This window comes from Echinops telfairi, unplaced genomic scaffold (genome assembly GCF_000313985.2).
Source record: "Echinops telfairi isolate 266 unplaced genomic scaffold, ASM31398v2 ScPeMD7_19;HRSCAF=73, whole genome shotgun sequence".
Lineage (NCBI taxonomy): Eukaryota > Metazoa > Chordata > Mammalia > Afrosoricida > Tenrecidae > Echinops > Echinops telfairi.
In genome coordinates, this window is record NW_022103916.1 from 9603629 (window position 1) to 9626188 (window position 22560).

At 39.5% G+C, this 22560-nt stretch overlaps 1 protein-coding gene across 1 annotated transcript in view; it reads left to right on the plus strand.

The window, feature by feature from the left end:
• Positions 1–22560, plus strand: part of LOC101652762 (norrin cystine knot growth factor NDP) — a 47940-nt gene that overhangs the window by 4474 nt on the left and 20906 nt on the right. The window contains exon 2 of the mRNA XM_004713198.3: positions 9523–9904. Within this exon, the coding sequence (XP_004713255.1) occupies positions 9731–9904 (174 nt within the window). The 5' untranslated portion in view covers positions 9523–9730. The remainder of the gene's footprint in view (positions 1–9522; positions 9905–22560) is intronic.

Consider the following 22560-nt stretch of genomic DNA (forward strand, 5'->3'; position numbering starts at 1 on the left):
TCCCCTTCTTTCTTTCTTTCTTTCTTTCTTTCTTTCTTTCTTTCTTTCTTTCTTTCTTTCTTTCTTTCTTTCTTTCTTTCTTTCTTTCTCTTAACAGCAATTTGGCTTATTAGTTGCAAATGGAAGGAACTGGACCTCTCAATTAGAAATTCCCATTTAGGAGCCTCATGTCACCCCCTGTGCAGCATCCTTAAAAGATGCTGCAAATGTCCTTGGGACCAAAAAGTATTAAAGTACAATCTACAATGCGGTTTCCTATTTCTTTTCTTTTCCTGGGGGCTTTGGTAGTCTTTCCTGAATTAGCTCAAGTTCATTAAAAGACTCAAAAGGAAAAATTTAACACAGCTGAATTAAAATGACTCTTTTCCTATTAGCTTGACAAGAAAATAAGAGAAAGAAAGAAGAAAGAATGAAAGAGAAAGAGAAGAAAGAACCAACTTCTTTTCTCTGCCCCTTCTTGGGTTTTAATATGAATTATTCCATACAAGTCCCTAGGCTAGAGGATCTATTTAAAGACGCCTGGCAGCATGAAGGGAGAGGGTAAAAATACAACCACTCTTTTGTCCATCAAAGGTTTTCTTTGGGAGGACATTAAGAGCATTCCTATTTTCCTGTCTGCCCTTGCCAGTGGCTACATTCCAACTGGTAGTACCCACTCCTCACTCATCAGATCAGCAGCCATGAACTTTGTTCTTTGGTTGCAGGCAAAAACAAAGGGTGGGGAACACCTCAGCAGCCCCCATGTGTGTGCTGTGTGGTGGGGGAGACTGATACTTAAATGAATGCTTACTTGGCTGCACAGGTTGCATGCTGCAAATTCACACACCCACACACTCAAGCTTTTGAGAAAGATTGTGCCGATGGCATGATTTCTGATGCCAAGTACCCTTCATCTGCAAAGTTTTTTCTTATCTCTCTGGCAATTGTTTGATTGGCACCCTTCATCCTTACTTCCTGCTTCATCAGAGGGTCCCAGAGCATAATGGCTGATCAGATAACCTTGAGAGTCATTCCCCTAGACCTTTTTGGATAATAAGAACTGAACATTCTAGATGGAGTTCACAGTCCGGAACAACTATTTTCTTGTTAGGAAGAGTGCTGACTCAGAAATTTCAAAGAATGGGTAACTTCAGCTGGCAATATATCCCCAGTGCTGATAATCAGGAATTTATCCAATTGGCTTCCATTTCAACCCCATGTCAAAATCTGGACAAAAACATTGACTCGTAGCTTTAAATGCAGTTCTATAAGATTTGTAATAGATACATATTTTTCCCACACAAAATATAAGAATTTTCCAGCAATTTTCTCTCTTACAAAGTCTGGCTCAATCTCAACTTTTTCTTTTAAGCTATGATCCAACCAATTGCAGTATCCTTTAAAAATGAAAGGGCACCAGGTCAACGTATTCAAGAAAGTTGATGAGCTGTCACAAAATGCTTAAGGTAGTCTTTCTACAGTGCCACAAGCTAACAATGACCCTAAACTTGGAGTCCCTTTCCATCCTTATGTCTATAGAGAATCCAAATGGGAAGTGTACAAGCCACAGAACAAGTAACAAAGGAGAAAGATGAAGGATTATTTTTTATGTTCAAAATTGTCACGCTCTTTCTATCCTTTCAAATAGGGCAATTTCAGAAAGGGAAACTTTCCTTAATTTCAAACATCCCCTCTGGGAAGGAGAGTTTGAACTTTGAAGTTGCCTTTTCTATCAACGTTAGAAAAAGGTGTTAACTCCTTAAGTGGAAAAACAAACAACTTTCTATTGTCAAATGTACATAAAATGATGGTATATGCTATTCTAATACGGTTGTTAAGAGTCAAAAATTTTTTTAAAAGTCAAAAATTCAATTCTTATTTTTTTAAATTCAATTCTTAATCAAAGTTTTATCTCTTTTCTTTATAAAATGGTGGGATGTTTTATAATTTAATACATTTCTGTCATCCTCCCCCAACCTATGGAAAATCACTTCTCTTAAAAGTCAAATTCCTCTATTGAAGTTTGAAACCCAAAGGCAAGAGGATAGGGTTACTGTTGGAAAACTCGAAATCAAAAGGCGTAACTGTACTATATAATAAGGTTTAAGCAAAGCCAGATACAGACAGAAAACCAACAGCCCAATACATTCAGGGTTCTTACCAGCACAGGGAAAGTTATTTTTGTGTGACTTAAGCATACCCTTGCCTTTTTGGAACAGGTCTGCTTCTAGAAGTGTTTCTAATTGCAAGAGGATTGAATTCAAGGTTCAAATCCCACCATAGTGCAGACAAGGCTAATAGGATGTGGAATGGAAAGACTGAGTTACTCCTATTGTTTATACCCAATTTCTAACTAAGGGCTCTACAGATGTTAGGTGAGATCACTACCCACCATTCCAAAACACTGCTGCTGAGGAGATTCAAATACAGCTTTGGAAACACTTTGCTGGACACTTTGAAGAAAAGCCAACATACTCCTTTGACTCCAAAGGACCATTGGCTGCCTCTCTTCTCTGAAGGCTTTGCCACAGCCTTAGGAGAAGCACTAGCTCAGACAAGAACTAGTTCCGGGGCTGTTCAAGTGCTTTATGGCTTTAGTCAAGAGTCCCCAGAACATCTGGCCACCTTTTCTTTTCCACACGGAGCACATATGTTGATGTGCTTTGGCAGGACTTGGGTTGAGTATCTTATAGCTCTTCTGATTTATTTATAAAGGGTCTTACATGAGGTAAGGGGGGTACACTGTGTGTCATTCCTCACATGAAAGTCCTTCTCGTGTGTGTGTGTGTGTGTGTGTGTGTGTGTGTGTTTGAAATTAAAGAGAGCTCCTTCTTCAGAAATGGTGCTATTTGAACCAACAGAAAGGTCAGTGGCAGATTTTAAACATCAAAAATTATCTTTCTTCCTTCTCAATTATTTTTCCTGCGACTTGTTCACCTTTCAAACATTTTTTTTCAAAAATAATGTCATTATTCTTTAGAGTTAGTGAGCGCTACAGGGTACAACATTGGTGATAACATCCTGCTTAATAAAATAAAAATAGTAATATGCTAGTTACAACATCAAAAGGAACAATATTATTAATTACAATGTTCTGATCTCGAGAACAAAAGAGTACATTCTAAAATCAATCACTAGTGGGACTTTCCAAGATTGCTCACTTTTTATTTCAGTCCCCGTGTATGAAAGAAGAAAAAAAAAAGGAAGGGTATGTGACACTTAGAGTTACTGTCGATTTGTGGTACTCTAGAAAAACCACACTAAGCATTTTCTGGCACTTCATCACAATAGCAGTCACAACTTTTAGTGGGGTGGATAGATTTACATAAATAATCTAAATTGGACCTGGTCTTTTCCAATTCCTGCAAGTTTTGTGTTCTAAAATTTTGTTAGCGATGTCAACCATTAAAAACAGAATAAGATATTGAGATTTCAATAGAAACTACATGTACTCTGTTGGTTCATCCTTAGAAACCTACCACAAGATCCCAGAGCCACACAATGGACAACTCTTTTAGACCCAAGTCTTCAGGAATGTGTCTTGCCTAGCCCAGAAGTTCCATCAATCTCTTACCATCGGGTGCCTTGCTCTTGACCACCTGGACCACTCTGCATCCGAGAAGAAGAAGGCAACACTTCTAAGATAAGAAGTTCTAAGCAATCTTCTTCCCTTGAATTTACCCGAAACGTCACAGGCAGTCCCACTAAGGCATGAGAATCTGTGGCTGAAACGTGGATTAGGAAGAGGTGCATTAGGCGCAGGAGGGGTGAGCGTGGACTAGATCATCAAATGACAGAAGTCTAATCTTAGCATTCTGGACAATTAGCTTTAGTCCTTTCCACACTTATTCTTTATGAAAACTGTGAAACAACACTAAAAGTTTTGAGATGGTTTTAACTGAGAAATAGAAACTGGTAAAGTATCCTCATTGACCAATCCCTTTTATTACATGCATCTTATTAATTTCTAGATCATACATAGTACATTGCAAGTCCGGGGCCAATGTTTCATTAAGTATAATTTCATTTTAAGTCACCAACATGGTCTCACCTTTCAGTGTTGCCTAAAGATCCACATTAAAACTTGTTTGTGCTTGTCGGCACTCATTAACTCCTTGAGGGTAGAAGGAACTGTTTCTTTGGGAATATGCAGCCCCAAAGCAGGTGACATTCACTGAGAAGATTGAAGAGAATTGAAACTATGATACAAATGGCTAAAGCCTTAGAGAACATCTAGAACAGCAGTCCTCAACCTGTGGGTCATGACCCCTTTCACAGAGGTTGCCCGATCCATCACAGCACCAATATTACAGTTATGAAGGAGCAATGAAAATAATGTTATGGTTGGGCCGTCACCACAACATGAGAAACTGTATCAAAGGGTCGCAGCATTAGGAAGGTTGAGAACCACTGATCTAGAACAAAATATGCATTTTGCAGATGAGGAAACTATATCACAGAAAAGGGCAGTGACATGGTCAAGATCACGAAGTCAATGCTGGAGCTGGGTAGGACTCAGGGCTTGATGAAGCCCTCCTTGCGTCAGATCATGCAATAGTAGAATGTTCTTTAGGTTTTTTAATGCAGCGAAATAGCTATTGGGTATTTATATTATATAAACCCAAAATACTAGAATAGGGTACATTAACAACATAGGCAAGCAATTGGCCTAAGGAGCAAAGGATGAAAATTGTAGCTAAGTGGGAGTTTGGATAAGAAAGAAAGGTTCCTCTGGTCTTTCTGACAATGCTTTAAATTCAAGATGCTAAATTTCAGTCAGTCTCAAGAGTGAATCTTCCCACACCTGTCCCTTGCCGGACAGTAAAACTTTTCAAATGCCACACACCAAGGTGGGAACTTTTGACAGTTGGCTCCTGTCCCGAAATTACTGCAACTCCCAGATCTCCTATGAGGTTGACTCAACAGCAGCTAACAACAAAAATAAAATGTATCCCAAAATTGTGATTGATGGCTGTTTCCTCAAACTATACCCGTCCCTCTTTCCCTTTGGCATCACCCACTTCTTTCTACCTGCAGCATCTCCACAGCTGATTTCAGTCCTCTCACAAAGTGAGGACTGTGGTATAATCACGAGGACTTTGGTTTCTTTCTCCCAGGGTGGCACAGTGGGGAAAGTCATTGCCTACAGCTCTTCTTGACTTGATGAGGGCAGGAGCTTGTCTCTCTTCACTGACCTTGTGGCAATTCATCCTTAGAGATTTCTGGGGATGGCAGGCCAGAGGAGGCCAGGGGAATGGCAAGGGTTGGAATTGGATTGTTGCCTCTGTCTCTGGGTCTGTCCAGACATGGTTTCTTGGCTACGCAAATGTACTGCCAGTTAGGAAGAATATTCCAAAGTATTCACTTCACTGAGCGCGCAAGATATTTGATAACATCCAACCTGCTGCTTACAGTTGATAAATTAAGTGCCTTGGGAAAGAGGCACCTGACTTATTCTGCAAGGCATCTAGTTGACAAGGTCCAATTGGAATTCTTGGAGGTTCTGGGAAGGGGAGACTTAACACTTCACACTTTGATTAAACCTGGAATTTGTTGCTTTTTGTATTCTAGTATGAAATGTTACATAGTAGCAAGCCTTCTTTCACACTTAATTTTTTTTGTTTGGCAACTTGAGATGGGCTCCGTATTCTACCATTTACCATATACCTGCCTTACTTGTATCATGATATTTAAAATTATAGTACACATAGATTATTCTTTTTACACCAATTCCATTACAAAAATGTATATGTTATGTGATTAGTATTCCTACAAATAAAGCAATGCATGTTGGATATAATTTGAATATGAAAGCAACAGACCAAGTTGCTTTGCTTGTGGGTTCAGCAAAAATAGATGAGAGATCTAGGATAGGACTTGACCCCCATCAACTCAGATTTGCTAGAGCAAAAGGAGGCACGTAGTAAGTGCTTAATGAATTGTGTCAAATACGTATTTGTTGCAGGAAGCCGTGGGGGGGGGGGGTTACCTGCATATATCAATGCTGGAAATAGCTCAGTGTGGAGGATATGGATGCCTAGGCACTGGCTTCCTCTGCCAGGCAAACAACGCAATAATAAGACCTTTCTTGGTACATGCCATTTGTCTTAGCCCATTGCTGGAATAACATGTGTGAAAACCTGCACTTTACCCTCTGCTAGACAGAAGGTCAGCCTAAGAGGGAGCTGATCCGTGGGCACAACACCATCTTTCCCCCAGGAGGCTGGGTCCTCGGTAAGCTCTGCTATATTATCTCACCAAGGATGACAGGTGGGACGAGCTGGGCACCAGTTGTTCTTTTCCACTGGTATCGTTTGGAGGGTAGCTCCAAAGTCGGGCACGCCGGCCTACGTGCTTCTCCTGCTGGTAAGAGCTTCACATTGGAGATATTAGAATGTGGGCTCTGTACATTAGCCAAGTCAAGTCTACGAGACTGTACCCGGAGCGTGGAACAGCCACAGGGCTACTGTACTGAGTTCAACATGAGAGTAGTCTTCTCATTCCACCTATCATTGGTAAGGCTGAGGTTCTAAGTCTTGATATTTAGTTTTATAACACAGTTTTTAAAGCATTACTACAAATGGAAATAAATTTAGCTTTGAGAATTTGACAAAAGCTCCTACCAGGGAGAGCTAGAACTGCTCTAAGATGCCATAAAGCTGTGGTCTCAAGTGATGTAAACATTTTCTAATTCTTCATCTTTCTCTTTGTGAGCTTTCCCCAGCACGCTGAACATGCCAACCAATCAGGTGTGGCTTTAGTATTGCTCTTTTCTTCTCCAACATGTCAGTATTGGTTCATTCAATTTGGACACTTTAGGTAAAACAAACAAACAAACCCAGTGTTATGCTGCAATAATAATCTTACATTTCGTTTTGAGTGTTCTTTCAGTCTTCTGACCTATTTTCGCATTGCTGCCTGCATTACTATTTCAGAGTTTTTATTAAAAACTGACCCAAAAGTATAGTGATATGTGAGTGTGTTGAAATGGAAAAACGATTTCTTATTAGAGGTGGGTCCAGCTTCTCATTTCTAAAAAGAAAATCAGATTATAAAGTTGCAATGTGTGTGGTATTAACAATAATCTCCTTATTAGTATAAACCTCATAATCTTTATTTACCAAAATGTTTTATCTCTCTTCCCAAAGGGAGTGGGGGATATACCCGTGCTTGCAATGTAGGATGCTGCTCTCAGGTAACAATAGTCCTCCACTGCCATCTAGTCGAGTCACACTCACGGTGTCCTGGTGGCACCAGGGGTTAAACATCGGGCTGCTAACCTCACGATCAGTGGCTCAAACTCAACAAAGTTTCTTTGGGAGAAAGATGATTCTCTGTGTACCCTTAAAGATTTACAGTCTCAGGAACCCTATGGAGCAGTTCTATTGATCTATAGGTTATCTGTAAGTCCACAATAGTGTGTAAATAAGAACTAAATGATCCCTCTATGAGACATTTGACTAAGAAAAGGGACTAGACTGGCTTTCCATCTCTATACGATATTAAAAATAAAATTATTAAAGTAATTATATTAGCACAAGCATCCAATATTCATTTACTTAATAATTATTTTGTCATACTTTTTCAAAGGTTTCTTAAAATAAAGATTTTGAAGCAGTAAGACATTCGCAAGTTTAAAACCTTGTGTGTGAAATATCTGCTCTTCTCTTTATCCCTTTCTCAAGAACTCTTTGGGGGAAAGACCTATACACTGGATCTGTGAAAGAAGACCATATTTTTCATATAGCATTTCTCCACTAACGACGAATTCCGTTACCATCATCCCCATGTTTAGTTAACCACTTGGAAGAATTTAGTCATGGTGAAATTCATGAAGCGGTCAGAAATATCACAGCCTTTGAATGTGAACCCTAAGAAAGTTCTGGTTCTTCATGCTGGGACCTTGGTGAATTGCAGTGTAATATGTATAGGAAGATTTAAAATATGCAGTTGAAAAGGCAAACAATAGCAACAAAGGTTTTCACTGTACCCTGTGCTGATGAAGAACGGTGAGTTCAGGTTTGATCAATTGTATTGAGATAGTTCCACTAACATGCATATAAAGGAAAGTGCAGAAGTGCTATATGACAATATGGTCACCTGAATGTGAGAATTATCTTCTGTACATGGAGATGACGGTCAATGAATCCATAGAGGACAGTCCCTGGATTACAAATTAGTTAAAAGGACTTCTGCAAGGTCCCCTAGCACAATAATGACAATGCCAGTCAGCACTGAAGTCCGAGTGGGAACCTTCGTTACTAGTCCCTACCCTTTCTGCAATTGACCCTGAACTTCATGTGCTGAGGGTTTGGGATAGCCAGGGCAGGCCTCTCTCATAAATCCTTTTCCTCTTGGGACTCTTGCCCCGCCCCACACCCCACCACCACCACCACATTACAAAGTAGCTAATAGAAGCTAGTCTAGAGCCATGCTAGTAGGGCAAAATTAATGCATACACAATGAGTTGAATTCCTAATACTGTTTATTCAGTGAGTGGGAAGTTAAAAAATGCTGTACTATGAACAAAATAACCCACCTTTTATAAAAATATTATCCGAAACTTTCATTGTCATTTCCCTTTTGATTTGGATGTAATGTCAGGTCTCACCAGTTTTCCTGAATGTCTGAAAATACTTTTTTATCCTCTTTGTCTTCTGGTTTGATAAAGAGCATCAGTGTTGGGGATTAATAAGGAGGCGGAGGAGATCTCCAGATCTCAGTCCTTCATTCAAGAGGTCAAATGAGCAAAGTGAATTTCAGGGAAATCACAATAGCATGACCCAGTTTTTAATGGTAAGTCTCTGCTCCAAGGACCACTCACTCTTTCAAATTATACCCTGTGCTCAGGCAACAGAGGATCTGAAGAAAAGTGTGACTTTATTGGAACATACACACGTACTGGTGCCTTAGCCACGCTGGAGGCCAGTTAGTATAATGTGTATTTCACATAAAGACTGTCATTGATGCTGGGTGGCACCGAGTGTGCAACAAAAACAGGATGAGCCCACAGTGCAAAAGTGGAAAACTAGATGGGTGGGTGGGTGGGTGGGTGGGTAGGAACTTGGAAATGGAAAATGTGCTTCCCTGGGGACATAGTTTATGCTCATTAGCCCTTGCCTCCCTCTAGCGCTGTGAGCTGATGTTGACGCCAAAGCTTACTGAGAAACTGAATAGCCCCGCCCACTCCCATCAGCCAGAGAAAAGGATAAGACCACCCAACTCAGTGATGCTGTGGCCAGAACCACATGTTTAATATTTACCATGGGTTCAAAGTTTTCTTGCCATAGGAACAAGAACTTCAGCAATTCAAGTCAACATGTGCTTCCCTTAAACCATTGTGTCTACCTCCAAATATAAATATGGGTGGTGCCACGGGTGGTGGGAAGTCATGCCATAGATAAAAGTTTATGCAAATAATACTCCAAAACTAATATTCTCCACTCAAAATGAAATGGAAATTTTCTACTCAGTACCTCCTAGGTTCCATTACTATTTTTTGGTAAATATTTCTGGGGAAAATAATTTCTGTTTTCATTCCAGCTGTGTGGCAGATACTGTGATGGATTGCAAGTGCAAAAAGTAAGACACCCTTCCAGCATACAAAGGACAATGACAACCAGGAAGCTTCCGCCAGCTCCTGTCCTTTCCTTGAAAGGAACTGGGGCCTAGGAGCTGAAGACATTTGCAAACTTGTAGTCCTCTGCCTCCCTCTGCTGTTATTCTTGAGAAGCGTTTTTTCCTCACAACAATGAGAAATCATGTACTAGCTGCATCCTTTTCTATGCTCTCCCTACTGGCGATAATGGGAGATACAGACAGCAAAACTGACAGCTCCTTCATGATGGACTCGGATCCTCGACGCTGCATGAGGCACCACTATGTTGATTCTATCAGTCACCCATTGTACAAGTGTAGCTCAAAGGTAAGGCCAACGTCTCTGTGAGGATGGTAGTCCTGGAAACATGAGAGGAGACATGTCTTGGGTCGGGGTGGGAAACTATGATCATCAGCCTACTCTAAGCTACGTGGCCAGTTTGTGGGAGGATCATGCCTTTAGGCTTGTGCATAACACTGTGCTTTTGTCATTGTTACGATGTGTCGTTGAATCAGTTCCAAATCATGATGATCTGTTGCAGCCACCGGGTTAATTCGTCTTTATGAAGGCCTTCTTCGCTAATGCGCTACTTTAAAGTAGAATTAAGTACAGCCAGAGTGCGCTTCAGAGGCAACGATAGGGAGACTGTCTCATGCTGTCTCATACTTTGGACATGCTGTGAGGGGACACCAGTTCCTGGAGAAGGACATCACAATTGGCAAAGTAGAGGTGAAGTGAAAATGAGGAAGGCCATCCACAAGACGGATTGACACAGTGGCTGCCACGAAGGGCTCAAACCTAAGAACAATTGTGAGGCTGGCGCAGGAATGTGCAAAGTTTCATTATGTTGTAAATAGGAGAGCTAGGAGTAAACATCAACTCAATGGCACTCAAGGATAACAACTGCTTTACAAAGCAGTATATGCTTCTCCAGGATCAAGGTCTTCTGATAGCATGTTCAAAGTCTTAAGATGAAGTCTCATCACCCCTTTCTTCTAGGGAACATTCTGGCTGTACTTCTTTCAAAACAAATTTGTTTGTTCTTCGGAATGTTCATAGTATATTCAATATTCTTCACCAACACCATCATTCAAAGAAACCAATATTTCTTCAGTCTTCCTTATTCATTTTCCAGATTTCATACAAATATGAGGAAAATGAAAATGCATGACTGGGGTCAGGCACACCTTAGCGACATATTTGTTTTTATCACTTCAAGAGGTCTTGTGCAGCAGATTGGCCCAATTCGTTATGTTGTTTGATTTCTTGACTGCTGCTTCCATGAGCATCGATTGTGGTTCCAAGCAAAATTAAATTCTTGGCAGCTTCAATCCTTTCTCCATTTACCATGACATTGGTGATTGGCTCATTTGTGAAGATTGTTTTTTCCATTGGAGTTGTACTCCATCAGCAAGTGCTTTTCAGCCAAGACCCATCTGATATTAGCCATGATATCCCATGTTCCATGTACTCTTCTGAATCTAGCTTAAATTTCTGGCAGGCCTGTTCATGCACCCAGTTTTCATTTTCTTCAGCAACATTTTACTTGGATATGATATTGAGAATTGTTCAATAATTTATGCATCCTGTTGGGTTATTTTTCTTAGGAATAAGCACACACATGGATCTCTTTAAGCTGGTTCCTAAATAACAGTTTTCCAAATCTCCTGTTGTAGACTGCATCCATATGTTTAAAGATGTCAGTTAGTATGCCATGAGTTCCTGTCGTCTTGTCCTTGTCAATGCTTTCAGTGCAGCTTGGATTTCTTCCTCCGTTGGTTCCTGAGATGGTCTCTAAGTTCAGGTAGGATATATATACTCAAGGATGTGCATTGGCTTTCATGGACTTGTTTTATTGTTCTCAGTTTTAATCTGATTTGCATTTCAGCAAATGATGGTCTGTTTCACAATCAGTTAGGTCGATTTTAACTGGTGTTGAGCTTCTCCATTGTCTCTTTCCACAAATACAGTTGACCTGATTGTTGCGTATTGCAAGGCACATGTGTGTTCACACCATTTATGTTACTGCTAAGATATTTTTTGCAATGACTTCCAAAATTGATGTTAAAAAATTCTATCATGAGATCTCCAGCATTATTTCTATCACCAGGATCATATTTTCCAAATACCAGTCCTTCTTCTTTATATCCAATACATCAGCTTGATTCCATGTTTGATTAATTTCAAACTGCAGAAATTGATAAAAATCTCCAACTTATTAATCTTTGATATTAGTGGTTTGTGTTTAAAATTGAACTGAAATAGTATTAACTGCTCTTCCTTGTAGGTATATGGATACCATCGTATTACTGACAGTGTTGTACTTCAGGATAGTTTTTTTTTTAAGTGTGAAAAGTTTTTCAAGACAGATTTTTATGATTTTACAATAGTGATCTCGATTGTCCTTTTGTGATGGACTAATTTCACTCAGCATTGTATCATACAAGTTCATCTCTGTTATGAGGTGTTTTCCAGATTCATTGTTATTCTTGAAGGTTGTGTAATATTCCATGGTGTGTATATACCAAAATTTGCTTATTCATCTTTCCTTTAATGAGCATGAAGGTCATTTCCATCTTTTTGCTGTTGTGACTCCAGAGACAGATCTTGAAATGTTCTTTATGATGATCAATATGACATCATTTGTCATTCCATCATTTGTCATTCCATATATGGTAGACCAGATGATTGTGTTCCATTTCATTTTTGATGGCTTCCAATTTTCCTAGATACATATTGTATAACCTATGTTTGGATTACTGATAAATGTTTGCAGTTGTGTATTTTTATTTTGAGTCATACTACATCAGCAGATGAAGATCTGAAAAGGTTTAATCCATCCACATCAAGGTTAACTCTCCTTTGAGTATGCAGACTTCCCCAGTCATATTCTGAGTGCCTTCCAACCTCAGGGGTTCATCTCTGGCCCCATATCAGACAATGATCTGATAATATTCATAATATTTTCACTGCTCAGTTTTTCAAAAGTAGTTTCCCAGGTTCTCCATTCTAGTTTGTTTTAGTCTGGAAGCTCTGCGGAAATGTGTCCACTATAAATGTGCTGGTATTTGAGACATCAGTATCATAGCATCACAACAAGACACAAGACACAGAAAAGCAAAATGACAGATTCTTGTCTTTTGGATCTTGTCACTAACGCTTCCTAATTGACCATTTCCACAATCACCCAGTTTCTCTCCCTCCCACTTTCATACCAATTTACTAGGATCTAATCTAGACAGCATACCACTCCATAGTTGAATTATTTCGAGCAGTGTTGTATAAGCACAACCACAACCAATTTAAAAACATTTTCTTCCATCTTGTACTCCTTCATATCAGTTCCCCATTTCCCTCCTCCACCTCCCGTGACATAACACCCTCCCCTCCCCTCCCCCAGAACTCTTATTCTAGTTATTGTCTTTATAGATTCATCCATCCTGGGCATCATATACTAAAAAACAGAAAAATACATAACAGAGAGTCAAAAAAGCTACCAACAATGACAAAATACAACAGAGATAAATTCTATATGAAGAAAAAAAACCCCAGCAAATATTAAAAACCAGATCAAGCACAAAGTGTATCAAAAGGGAGACCAGGAAAAAAAAAGGGAGACCAGATAACAAAGTTTTAGTCATTCAATTCAGAGATATACTTTTAATATATTGTAGTCATCTCTACAACACTGTATCTGATCACCAAGCTATTCACAGTCCTCAATTATGGTTAGAGGAAAATCACCAGAGGTAGCCTTTCCCTTTTCAGGCTACTCGAAGCCAATGAAGAGTAGTTCTGGTGGCATAGTGAGTTACATGTTGAGCTATTAACCGGCAAGGTCAGTAGTTTGAACTCTCCTTTGGAGAAAGATGAAGCTTTCTGCTCCATTAAAGATTTCCAGCCTCGCCGAAGTTAAACAAGCAGCCATCTAGCAAGGGAGAAACAAAGGCCACATGGAAGAAGCACATCAACCCGTGTGATCACAAGGTGTCAACGGGATCAGGTATCAGGCAAAAGAAGACCCCAAACAAGCAATTGCATCCATGTGAACGAGAGGGATCAGAGTGGAGACCCAAAGCCTATCTGTAGACAACTGGACATCCCCTCACAAAAGGGTCAAAAGGTAGGGACCAGCCAGCCAGGGTGCAGTATAGCACCAACAAAACACATAGCATTCCTCTCATTCTTTATTGCTTCCTAACCCCACCCCACCCCCACTATCATGACCCCAGTTCTATCTTGCAAATCTGGCTAGAGAAGAGCACGTACACTGGTACAGATAAGAGCGCTCAACACCCAGAATCCAGGACAGATAAACCCCTCAGGAACAATAATGAGAGTAGCGATACCATGAGGGTAGGGGGAAGGGTTATAGGGGGGAGAAGGGGAGAAAAGGGCACCTATCATAATGATTGATATACAACCACCCCCACCCCCACCCCCAGGGGGACAAACAACAGAAAAGTGGGTGAAGGGAGACAGTGGACGGTGTAAAATATGAAAATAAAATAATTCATAAATTATCAAGGGGTCATGAAGGTTGGAGGGTGGGGGAGGGAGGGGGGATAAAGAGGAACTGATGCCAAGGGCTCAAGTAGAAAGAAAATGTTTTGGAAATGATGGCAACATATGTACAAATGTGCTTGACGCAATTGATGTATGGATCGTGATAAGAGCTGTAAGAGCCTCCAATAATATGATTCATTAAAATTAAACATACATCTATAAAGATTTCCAACCTCAGAAACCCACAGTTCTAGTTTGTCCTGTCCTATAGAGTTGCTTTGAGTCAGATTCTGCTGGATGATCATGAGAAAAGTCAGTAGTGAGGACTAAAATGTTCTGACAATAAAATTATTGTTAAACATAAAGAGATGAAGCGTATTTCTCCCTGGCTGTTAAATTTATGAGAAAAAAGTGTCCTTTTTTAAGAAAAAAATGAAGCATTCCAGTCATTGTGACTCCTTTAACCTCGAGTAGGTATAAAAAGGGAGAGAGTCAAGGTATATGCCAAACAACACGGTTAGCAGCAGGTCTTCTTATTTATGTTGCATTATTTGTAGTTTATGTGATTGTGGCTTTCACCAAAGTAAAATGATTTCAAAAAAGGAGATAGCCATTGGATCATTTATCATCTTTAATTGATTATCTAACACATTCTATCTTGGATTAGGCTGCATACATTTTGAGCAAACAACCTCATATAAATGATGCTTTAGTTTTGAGATGAGGTGTGTAATAAAGAATACTATGCTTAGAAGTTCAACAAAATGGCCTGCCAGTTGGACCACCCAGAAAAGAGATACAGAGTCAGAGAGAAATGGATTCAGAATCAGACATTTCACACCCGTCATTTCACGCAAATAGTCATGTGAATGAAGTTGGTCCACGTGATTAAAAAAAATCATTTGTTTATGTCAACTTCAGAGTTTTGCACATTCATCTTAAAGAACCACTTAAATGTCCTCATATGACATTCACTTTTCAAAACATAAGTATAGTTCAGAATTCTTTTACATCAGTCATCAGAATTAAGGCCATATACATTAACTTCTCTACGTTGTATTTTCTATGTAGCTTTAAATTTTCCTCAACTTTTCTGATTATAGTTCAATGATGATTGCTTATTTTCATATGAGAATCCAGTGTTTGAGTTAAATTATTTCATCTATGATATTAAAAAGATCTATGAATGTGGGAGAAAAAAAATTTTTTTTTTCCACTTAAGAAAAGCCATCTGTTTCTTGTATGTACTTGGAGAACTAAAAGATAAAAGGGGGAGTAAATAAACTAACTCAAAATTTTGCAAGGCTGTAATCTCTTCTTGGAAAAAGAAAATGCAAACAAATTGAAGGAAGGAAAGGGAAGCACTTTTATAACTGTAATGGCTTAGAAATTGTAGGCCTCGGTGAGGTTGACTGGAGCGATTATTTCCTTCTTCTCCCCACCCCCGTAGAAGTAGACAACATTAGTACTCAGCATTACTTTTTTCCCTGGGTGATTTCTATCTCTGTTGAATTGTTTCCATGATCAAAATTGTTTTTAGAAAAGAATTATTGCAAAGAAAGTATTGAAGTAATGATGGGAAGGAACAGAAATAGAAGCATGTATATAAACTAGAGAAGAATCTGGAAAGGTTTGGAGAATTGATGGAGGGCCACCTCTGCCTTGGCGTTAGTGCTAGTGCTAGTCTAGGGAAGCCCAAAGAAAGAGACACACTAACGGAAAGTCGGCAAACTCTCATTACTTGAATGAGAGCCCTAGAAACAAACTTTAGTATACATTTATCCACCTCTGTTTCTTCCAGAAAGCCATGTTAAATAACAGCACAAAAGGGAGATGGTAGAAGTGATGTTTGTAATTGCATGAGAACAATCTGTTTTGAAACATCCCAGATTATACCAAATAAAACAGTTGTTTTATGGGAAATGTAAATGGTGCTTTCAATTATAAAATGTTCTTCCTTGGCCATAAAATATGCCTAACAGTGCTTGACACAATGGATGGATGGATGGATTGTGATAAGAATTGTATGAGTCCCCAATAAAATAATTTTTTGAAAATATGCCTAACAGCATCTTAACTACCAAAATCTTTCCAAGATTAGAATTTCTCTACTTATTCAGGAACAAAAACTGTTTTTTTTTCTTTTTGCAATATTCTATAATTTTTACTTATCAGAATTGGCCTGGTTGTCTCTCTAATGAGTCTCTTTTAATGAGATTGTTCACCTTTAGAAACTTGGAATAAAACATAGAGCCCTCCTTCCTTTTTAACAAACCCAGACTAGGGTAGATGAAAAGGTATGACTCCTCAAACCAGTTTCTTCCCTGAAAAAAACTTCTCCCAACATCATAGCCAAAATTTATTTTCTAGATCCATGCCTATTGTTTGCTTGCCAATTGTAATGCTACTTGGATTTCAGCATCTGACTTTGAAAAAAATGAATGAAATAGCCTATGTGATCCACAATAGTGAAAGGGAAGATACCTGCTTAAATACCTAATATGTACCAACTAGCTCCTGGCATATTATCTAATCCTTGACAACAAACTCATCATTCTGATCTTACAGGTAAGGAAAACAGTGAGGTAAAGCTTGATGTCATTTAACTCGGGAGTGGCAATGTCTGCTTCTGTGCAGTCACCTTTTTACTACTTGGACCTTCATATTGGAGAAGTGAAAGTGTCATTTGGAAGCTATTATGTAGAAGTAAAGTTAGAGATTCTTGTAATAATATCGGCACTTTTTAAATGAAGAAGATGTAGTACGAAAATTGGGCAAAACTTTTCTGGTAGCCTTCAAAGACACTGTCTTCTTCTCTTACCCTTGAAATTACAGCTAGCCAGCCAGTCACAGCTCACCTCATAATGGTCCAGGAAAGGGCAGAAGAGACTGATTACAATGACTACTGTTACTCACCAGGGAGGAAAGTGTGGTCACAGAGTAGGTGGTTTTCAGTGATGACACTGCATAGAGTTGGTTACAAAAGATGCTGGGAAGTGGCAGGCTCATTAAAAATTGTCATAGAAGAGCACATTTCTCTGAAATGGTGAGTAAGTAGCAATAGCTTTCAGTAGAACTACCTGCCTAGAATGGGCTAGGAAGAAAGGCCTGGTGATCTATGTCTGACAACCAGTCAAAGAAAATCCTATGAATCTCAATGGTGTGATGCTCAACAAGTCATGGAAATGGTGCAGGAGCGGGGACTGAATTTGCTGTCATTGTGCATGGGGCCATCGTAAGTCAGGAAGTGACTCAACAGCGGACAACAATGACAGCAACACTGTCTGTTAAGCAAATAAGCAAAAGATCAGCTATTATGGAAAAACTGGAGAGTCTTTAAGGGAACTGGGGAATCCCTGGCTTTGAGGTGAGCAAGTTCTGGTTTCCAATTCTAGCTCCAGAATTTACCAAATGTGTGACGTTGGGGCGGGGGGGTGGGGGGGGGGGGGTGGGGGGTAATTATTTTGTGCTTCAATTTCTTCCCATGTAAAGTAGAACTTTTGTTGTCATCCAAGTGTGTTCTTATAGGTGCTGGTGATAATATTTACAAACTATTCAGCACAGTGCCCAGCCTATAATAGACAGTTAATAACAGATATTAGGATCTTGATTATAAAGTTATAAAATAGACACATGTTTAAACTCACTTCTCTATTTCTGTCACTACTGAGATCTCAATAACTGTAGGGATCTCCTGTAGCCTTCAAGGATTAGATCAATGAACTTCACTGAAATCTTGTTAAACACTGACACCGTAAGGACTGCTAAGAGGGGGATAAGCAGAAGAGAAATAGATCTCGCCATTTGACCTTCCTTCCTAGGTGAACAGACTGTAATGGGACTGGGAGGGAAGAATTGGGGACTTAGGCCAGGAAGGGGCTTTCAGGAACTGAGTTTGGCAAAGTGAGCTGGCAAGGCAGATCTGTAACAAGCAGAAATTGAGGTCTGATTTTGGTAAGGCTATTTGAGGCTAGGGGCATAGACCTAGGGCATGGTTGTGTGGGCTCTTAATGACCACTGGAGCAGGTGAGGGACCTAACTGGAATCAGCAATGAAGTGAGAGGAAGAAGCACAGAAGAACCAGAAAGAGATAGTGGATTGAAAGGATGAATCCTGGGAAATTTCCCCAAAATTGAGGGAGCTGTTAGGATCCCAAACCATTTCTTACAGCTACCTACAAAGCTCATAGTGCATTACGAAACATAAAGGGAGTCAGGAATATCAAGTCTATAATTCAATGGGCTACTTGAGAGATATGATTTGATATTTATAAAAAGAATACGTTTCTATCAAATACCTATGAGGATTACTGACTTTGTGGTTAGGCACCAGCATAGATGACATGTTCTACTCTGGTTTAAAATAAAAGTTTTAGTCTTGGTCACTCAGAGGGCTATACAGAGTCACTGTAGGCTGAAATTGACTGGATGGCAGTGAGTTTAAAAACAAAAATTATGAGGTTAAGTGAAAAAAAAAAACACCCCACCTCTCTGGACTTCTGAGACTGTCAATCTTTATGGGAATCAAAAGTCTTCCCTTTCTCCCACAGAGAGGCTGGTGCTTTCAAACAGCTGGTTACAACTTGCAGCCCAGCACGTAGCCACTCCACCACCAGGGCTCCTCATACAACCTTAAACATTTTTATTAAACAAAAATATCCAAGTAGGATGTTATTATTTCTCAATGTATCCTCAGTTTAGCTCTATACTCATCTAGCCAGTGTTTCCATCGCTTGGATCCTTCTCCAAACAATCCTGGACTGTTCCATTTACACCAATAAAGCGGCAGCTTTGCCTCTCTCGTGGGACTCTAATTATGTGCCATTTATATACTCTTTGATATGTGGAAACAGAAATCTGAAAGGACAAGATCCTTGCTACCCTCAAAGAATCAACAGATTCTTGGTGATAATACAAAAAAATTTCTTGCCACATTTTTTTCTGGATTTGTATCACCAGTGAAGTTTTCCATTTTTATACATCTTCATATGTCCCTATGATCTTCCTGTGTCCGTTGAGAAAACATATCAAGATTACCCCATTGGAATAAAAAAACCCAAACCAGCAAGCAAGACAGAAACAAAAAACCAGTTGTCATCACCTTCTGAGCTGACCTCTCTGCTTTCTATTGAACTGGTCCAATCAATTCCTTCAGAAATCATTGTTTTGATTGTACTTTTGGGGGGCAGCCCAAAGAGAGTATGACATGGTTCATTACTGAGGGAACATGTCTCCAGCCATCCATTTAAACATGTTGTGTTTGGAATAGATCCTTACCTATATGAATAGGGATATTAGCAATACTTTGGGGCTTATCCTTATATTATATTCAGGTGCTGTGATCACTGCAAGAGAAGCAAAGATTGGGAGAAGAAAGTAAAATGTTTCTGCTCTCAGAGAGTTGACAAGTAGGAAAAGAGAGTACAACGGGGTGTTCTGTGCGCAAAGGCCTCGTCAGACCAACATGATTCCTGACTGGATGGCAGTTGTAATGAGCTTGGGTTCCATGTGGAAATATCCTTTGGGGGAACTGCCCTTTCAACCCATTACATAGGACAATACAGGATAAAACTCATGTTCGTACACATTCTTTTAAAGTTCCCTATGCCCCTAATGTTGCTTTGTTTCCTTGTTGCAATGTTGTATATGGCTTCAGCCTGGCACAAACCTTCGGGAGAGTAACTTGGACCATGTAGATAAACTGAATCTTCATTTTTTGACGGTACTGGTATTGGAAGAAAGGCGACCTGGTGTGCTGGAGTGTTGCTAACTGCAAGGCTGATGGTTCAAGTCCACCTCAGGAAAAAAATGAGGCTGTCTGCTCTCATAAGGGCTATAGTCCTGGGAATCTGAAATAGGGTTACTGTGAGTCAGAATCGATGGAAGTCGGTTTGGTTTGGGTTTGTTTTGGTGTGAGAAAGGATGGGAAAAAAGGATGGGGAAGTGAATGATGATCTTCAGGAAAAAGTGGGTGTTTTAAGGCTTGCCAAAAAATAGAGTTCTATGTGTACAGTGTTCAATATTTTTAAAAAAATGCAAGATATGCCTTCTGCTTAATTGAGGTGTATTACTTTCCTAGGGGCGAATGCCTGGATGATGCAAATGGTTAATGAGTTTAGCTGCTAATGAAAAAAACAAACAAACCAAGAGGGTTGAGGGTTGAGTCTACTGAAAGCTAACTCAGAAGAAAGTTCTGAGGATCTGCTTTAAAAACAAACAACCCAACCCCCAAACAACAGCAGTCATTGAAAGCCCCGGAGAGCACAGTTCTATTCTAACACACATGGGGTTGCCAGGAATGTGGAGTTGAGGAGACAGTAGCTGCTCTCAATTTCCCAGAGCTACCCTAACCGATCACAACAAGCCGGACAACTTAAAACAACTGCGATGTATTCTTTCACAGTTCGGAAGCCCAGAAGTCCAAAACTAAGGTCTCACAGTGTAAGTTCCTTTTGGAGGCTCTGAGAAAGAATCTATTTCACATCTCTCTCCTACATGATGGTGGATGCCAGCAATATTTGGCATTGCTTGGCATGAAGCTATGCCATTCCATTCTCTGCCTCCATCTTCCCATCACCTTTTCCTATGCATTTACATTCTCCGTCTGTGTCTACTGTTCTTTTTTATTAACCACTTTTTTTGCAGTGAGGGGAATACAATTCACATGTCATACAATTCAACAGTTCAATCACATCAAGAAGAGTTATGCAATCACCACAGTCAGTTTTAGAGCATTTTGTTCATTCTTGTACTCCTCATTTTTAGCTCCCATTTTCTTCCAACGTCCCCTGCCACTCTCCCTTTATTCAAGTTACTGACTATAGATTTACCTATCCTAGATTTCCTACATAGAAAAACATTTTTTAAAAAACAAAAAACTAACAGTCATAACAAAAGTAAAACAGATAAAACCTTCAATCAACTGTCTCTATATACTTGCCTATCCTGCACTTCCTATACTAGAAAGCAACACCCTCCCAAATAAAAACCCATAAGAGTGATTACATAAAAATTAAAGAAAAGGCCCAAAGCACTAGTAAAATAAACCAGAGAAAAAACTTCTGTCAAGGAAAAAAATCAGGAAATATTAAAAACTCGAACAGATTTTAAATGGGTCATAAGGGAGATCAAATGATCAGGTATTACATTTTAACCTAATTACATCTGCTGTATTTGAGTTCACAATAGTCTCTATCTGATAGCAAGGTTATTCACATCCTTCCATTATGGTCAGAAGGAATTCACCAGAGGACCCTGTAAATGGATTATGCGCTACCACTGCCATCCACAGCCTTCTGCAAATTGGGTGTTCATAATTTAAGCTTTGATACCATTCCCTCCTTCAGATTTGGATTTATTATTTATCATGCTTGGATCCCCAGGCTGGTGTACTTCTTTCACATGGATTTAGTTGATGCCACACTTAGATGGTTGATTGTTTGAATCCAAGCCTTTTAGACCCCAGACACAATACTTTTGATAGCCAGGCACCATTTGCTTTCTTCACCACAGTTTGCTGTAGCACCCATATCTTCTTAAGGGCGAGCTCTGAGCAGGGCAATATCATAAGAATTCATTGTTTTTGGATTGGGGCTAGAATTCAGTATGAGACAAAAATCCATTCACTTGTCTATGATGTATGCAAATGTGTGGTATTTGTCTGCTCTCCTTATAAGGACATTTGCCATTAGATTTACCTCTCATCTAGATTATCCAGGATGGTTTCATCTTGTGCTCTTAATTGCACCTGCAAAGATCATTTTTCCCAAATAAAGTCACAGTTTTGGGTTCCAAGTGGAAGTATCTTTTAGAGGAAACTACTTTTCAACCAGTTATTCATTGCCATAGAGTTGATGCTGACTTATAGCAAAACTTTGGGAGAGGGTAGAACTAGCAAGGCTATAATTCTTGTTTTTAATGGGAATAAAAAGCCTTCTTTTTACTCCCATGGAATGGCTTGTGGTTTTGAATTGCTACCTTTCAGTTATCAGCCCAATCCATAACCACAATGCCACCATTACATGGAATAATGTGGTAAAAACCTTGTTCAAGGATAGGAAAAGTATGTCTTCATTCTGATGATAAAGGAAACTCTCAGGCATGCCTAAACCATGAATTCATGCTGACTTTAGATGTCAGGAGAGGAAAGTGGTTTTGGCGATGACAGGAGTCTTACATCAAGAGGTGTGTGTGTGTGTGTGTGTGTGTGTTTTATCTGACTCAGAAGGTAATTATGTATTGTAGCAAAACATATAATTCCTTATATGGTATTTCACCAAAAAGGTAGGGACCTGAGGACTCTAAGTGTAATCTTTGGTCTAGACAGAGGAATCATAGCTGAGTACAATCCTCATAATAGGACCTCAACTTGCCCTTGACCAATTTGTATATTTTATGAAACCTGTGGACATGATAGGCTATCAGGATCTAATAGAATAGCATCATGGTTAGGATAGAATTTGGGAATCAAGCTGTCTT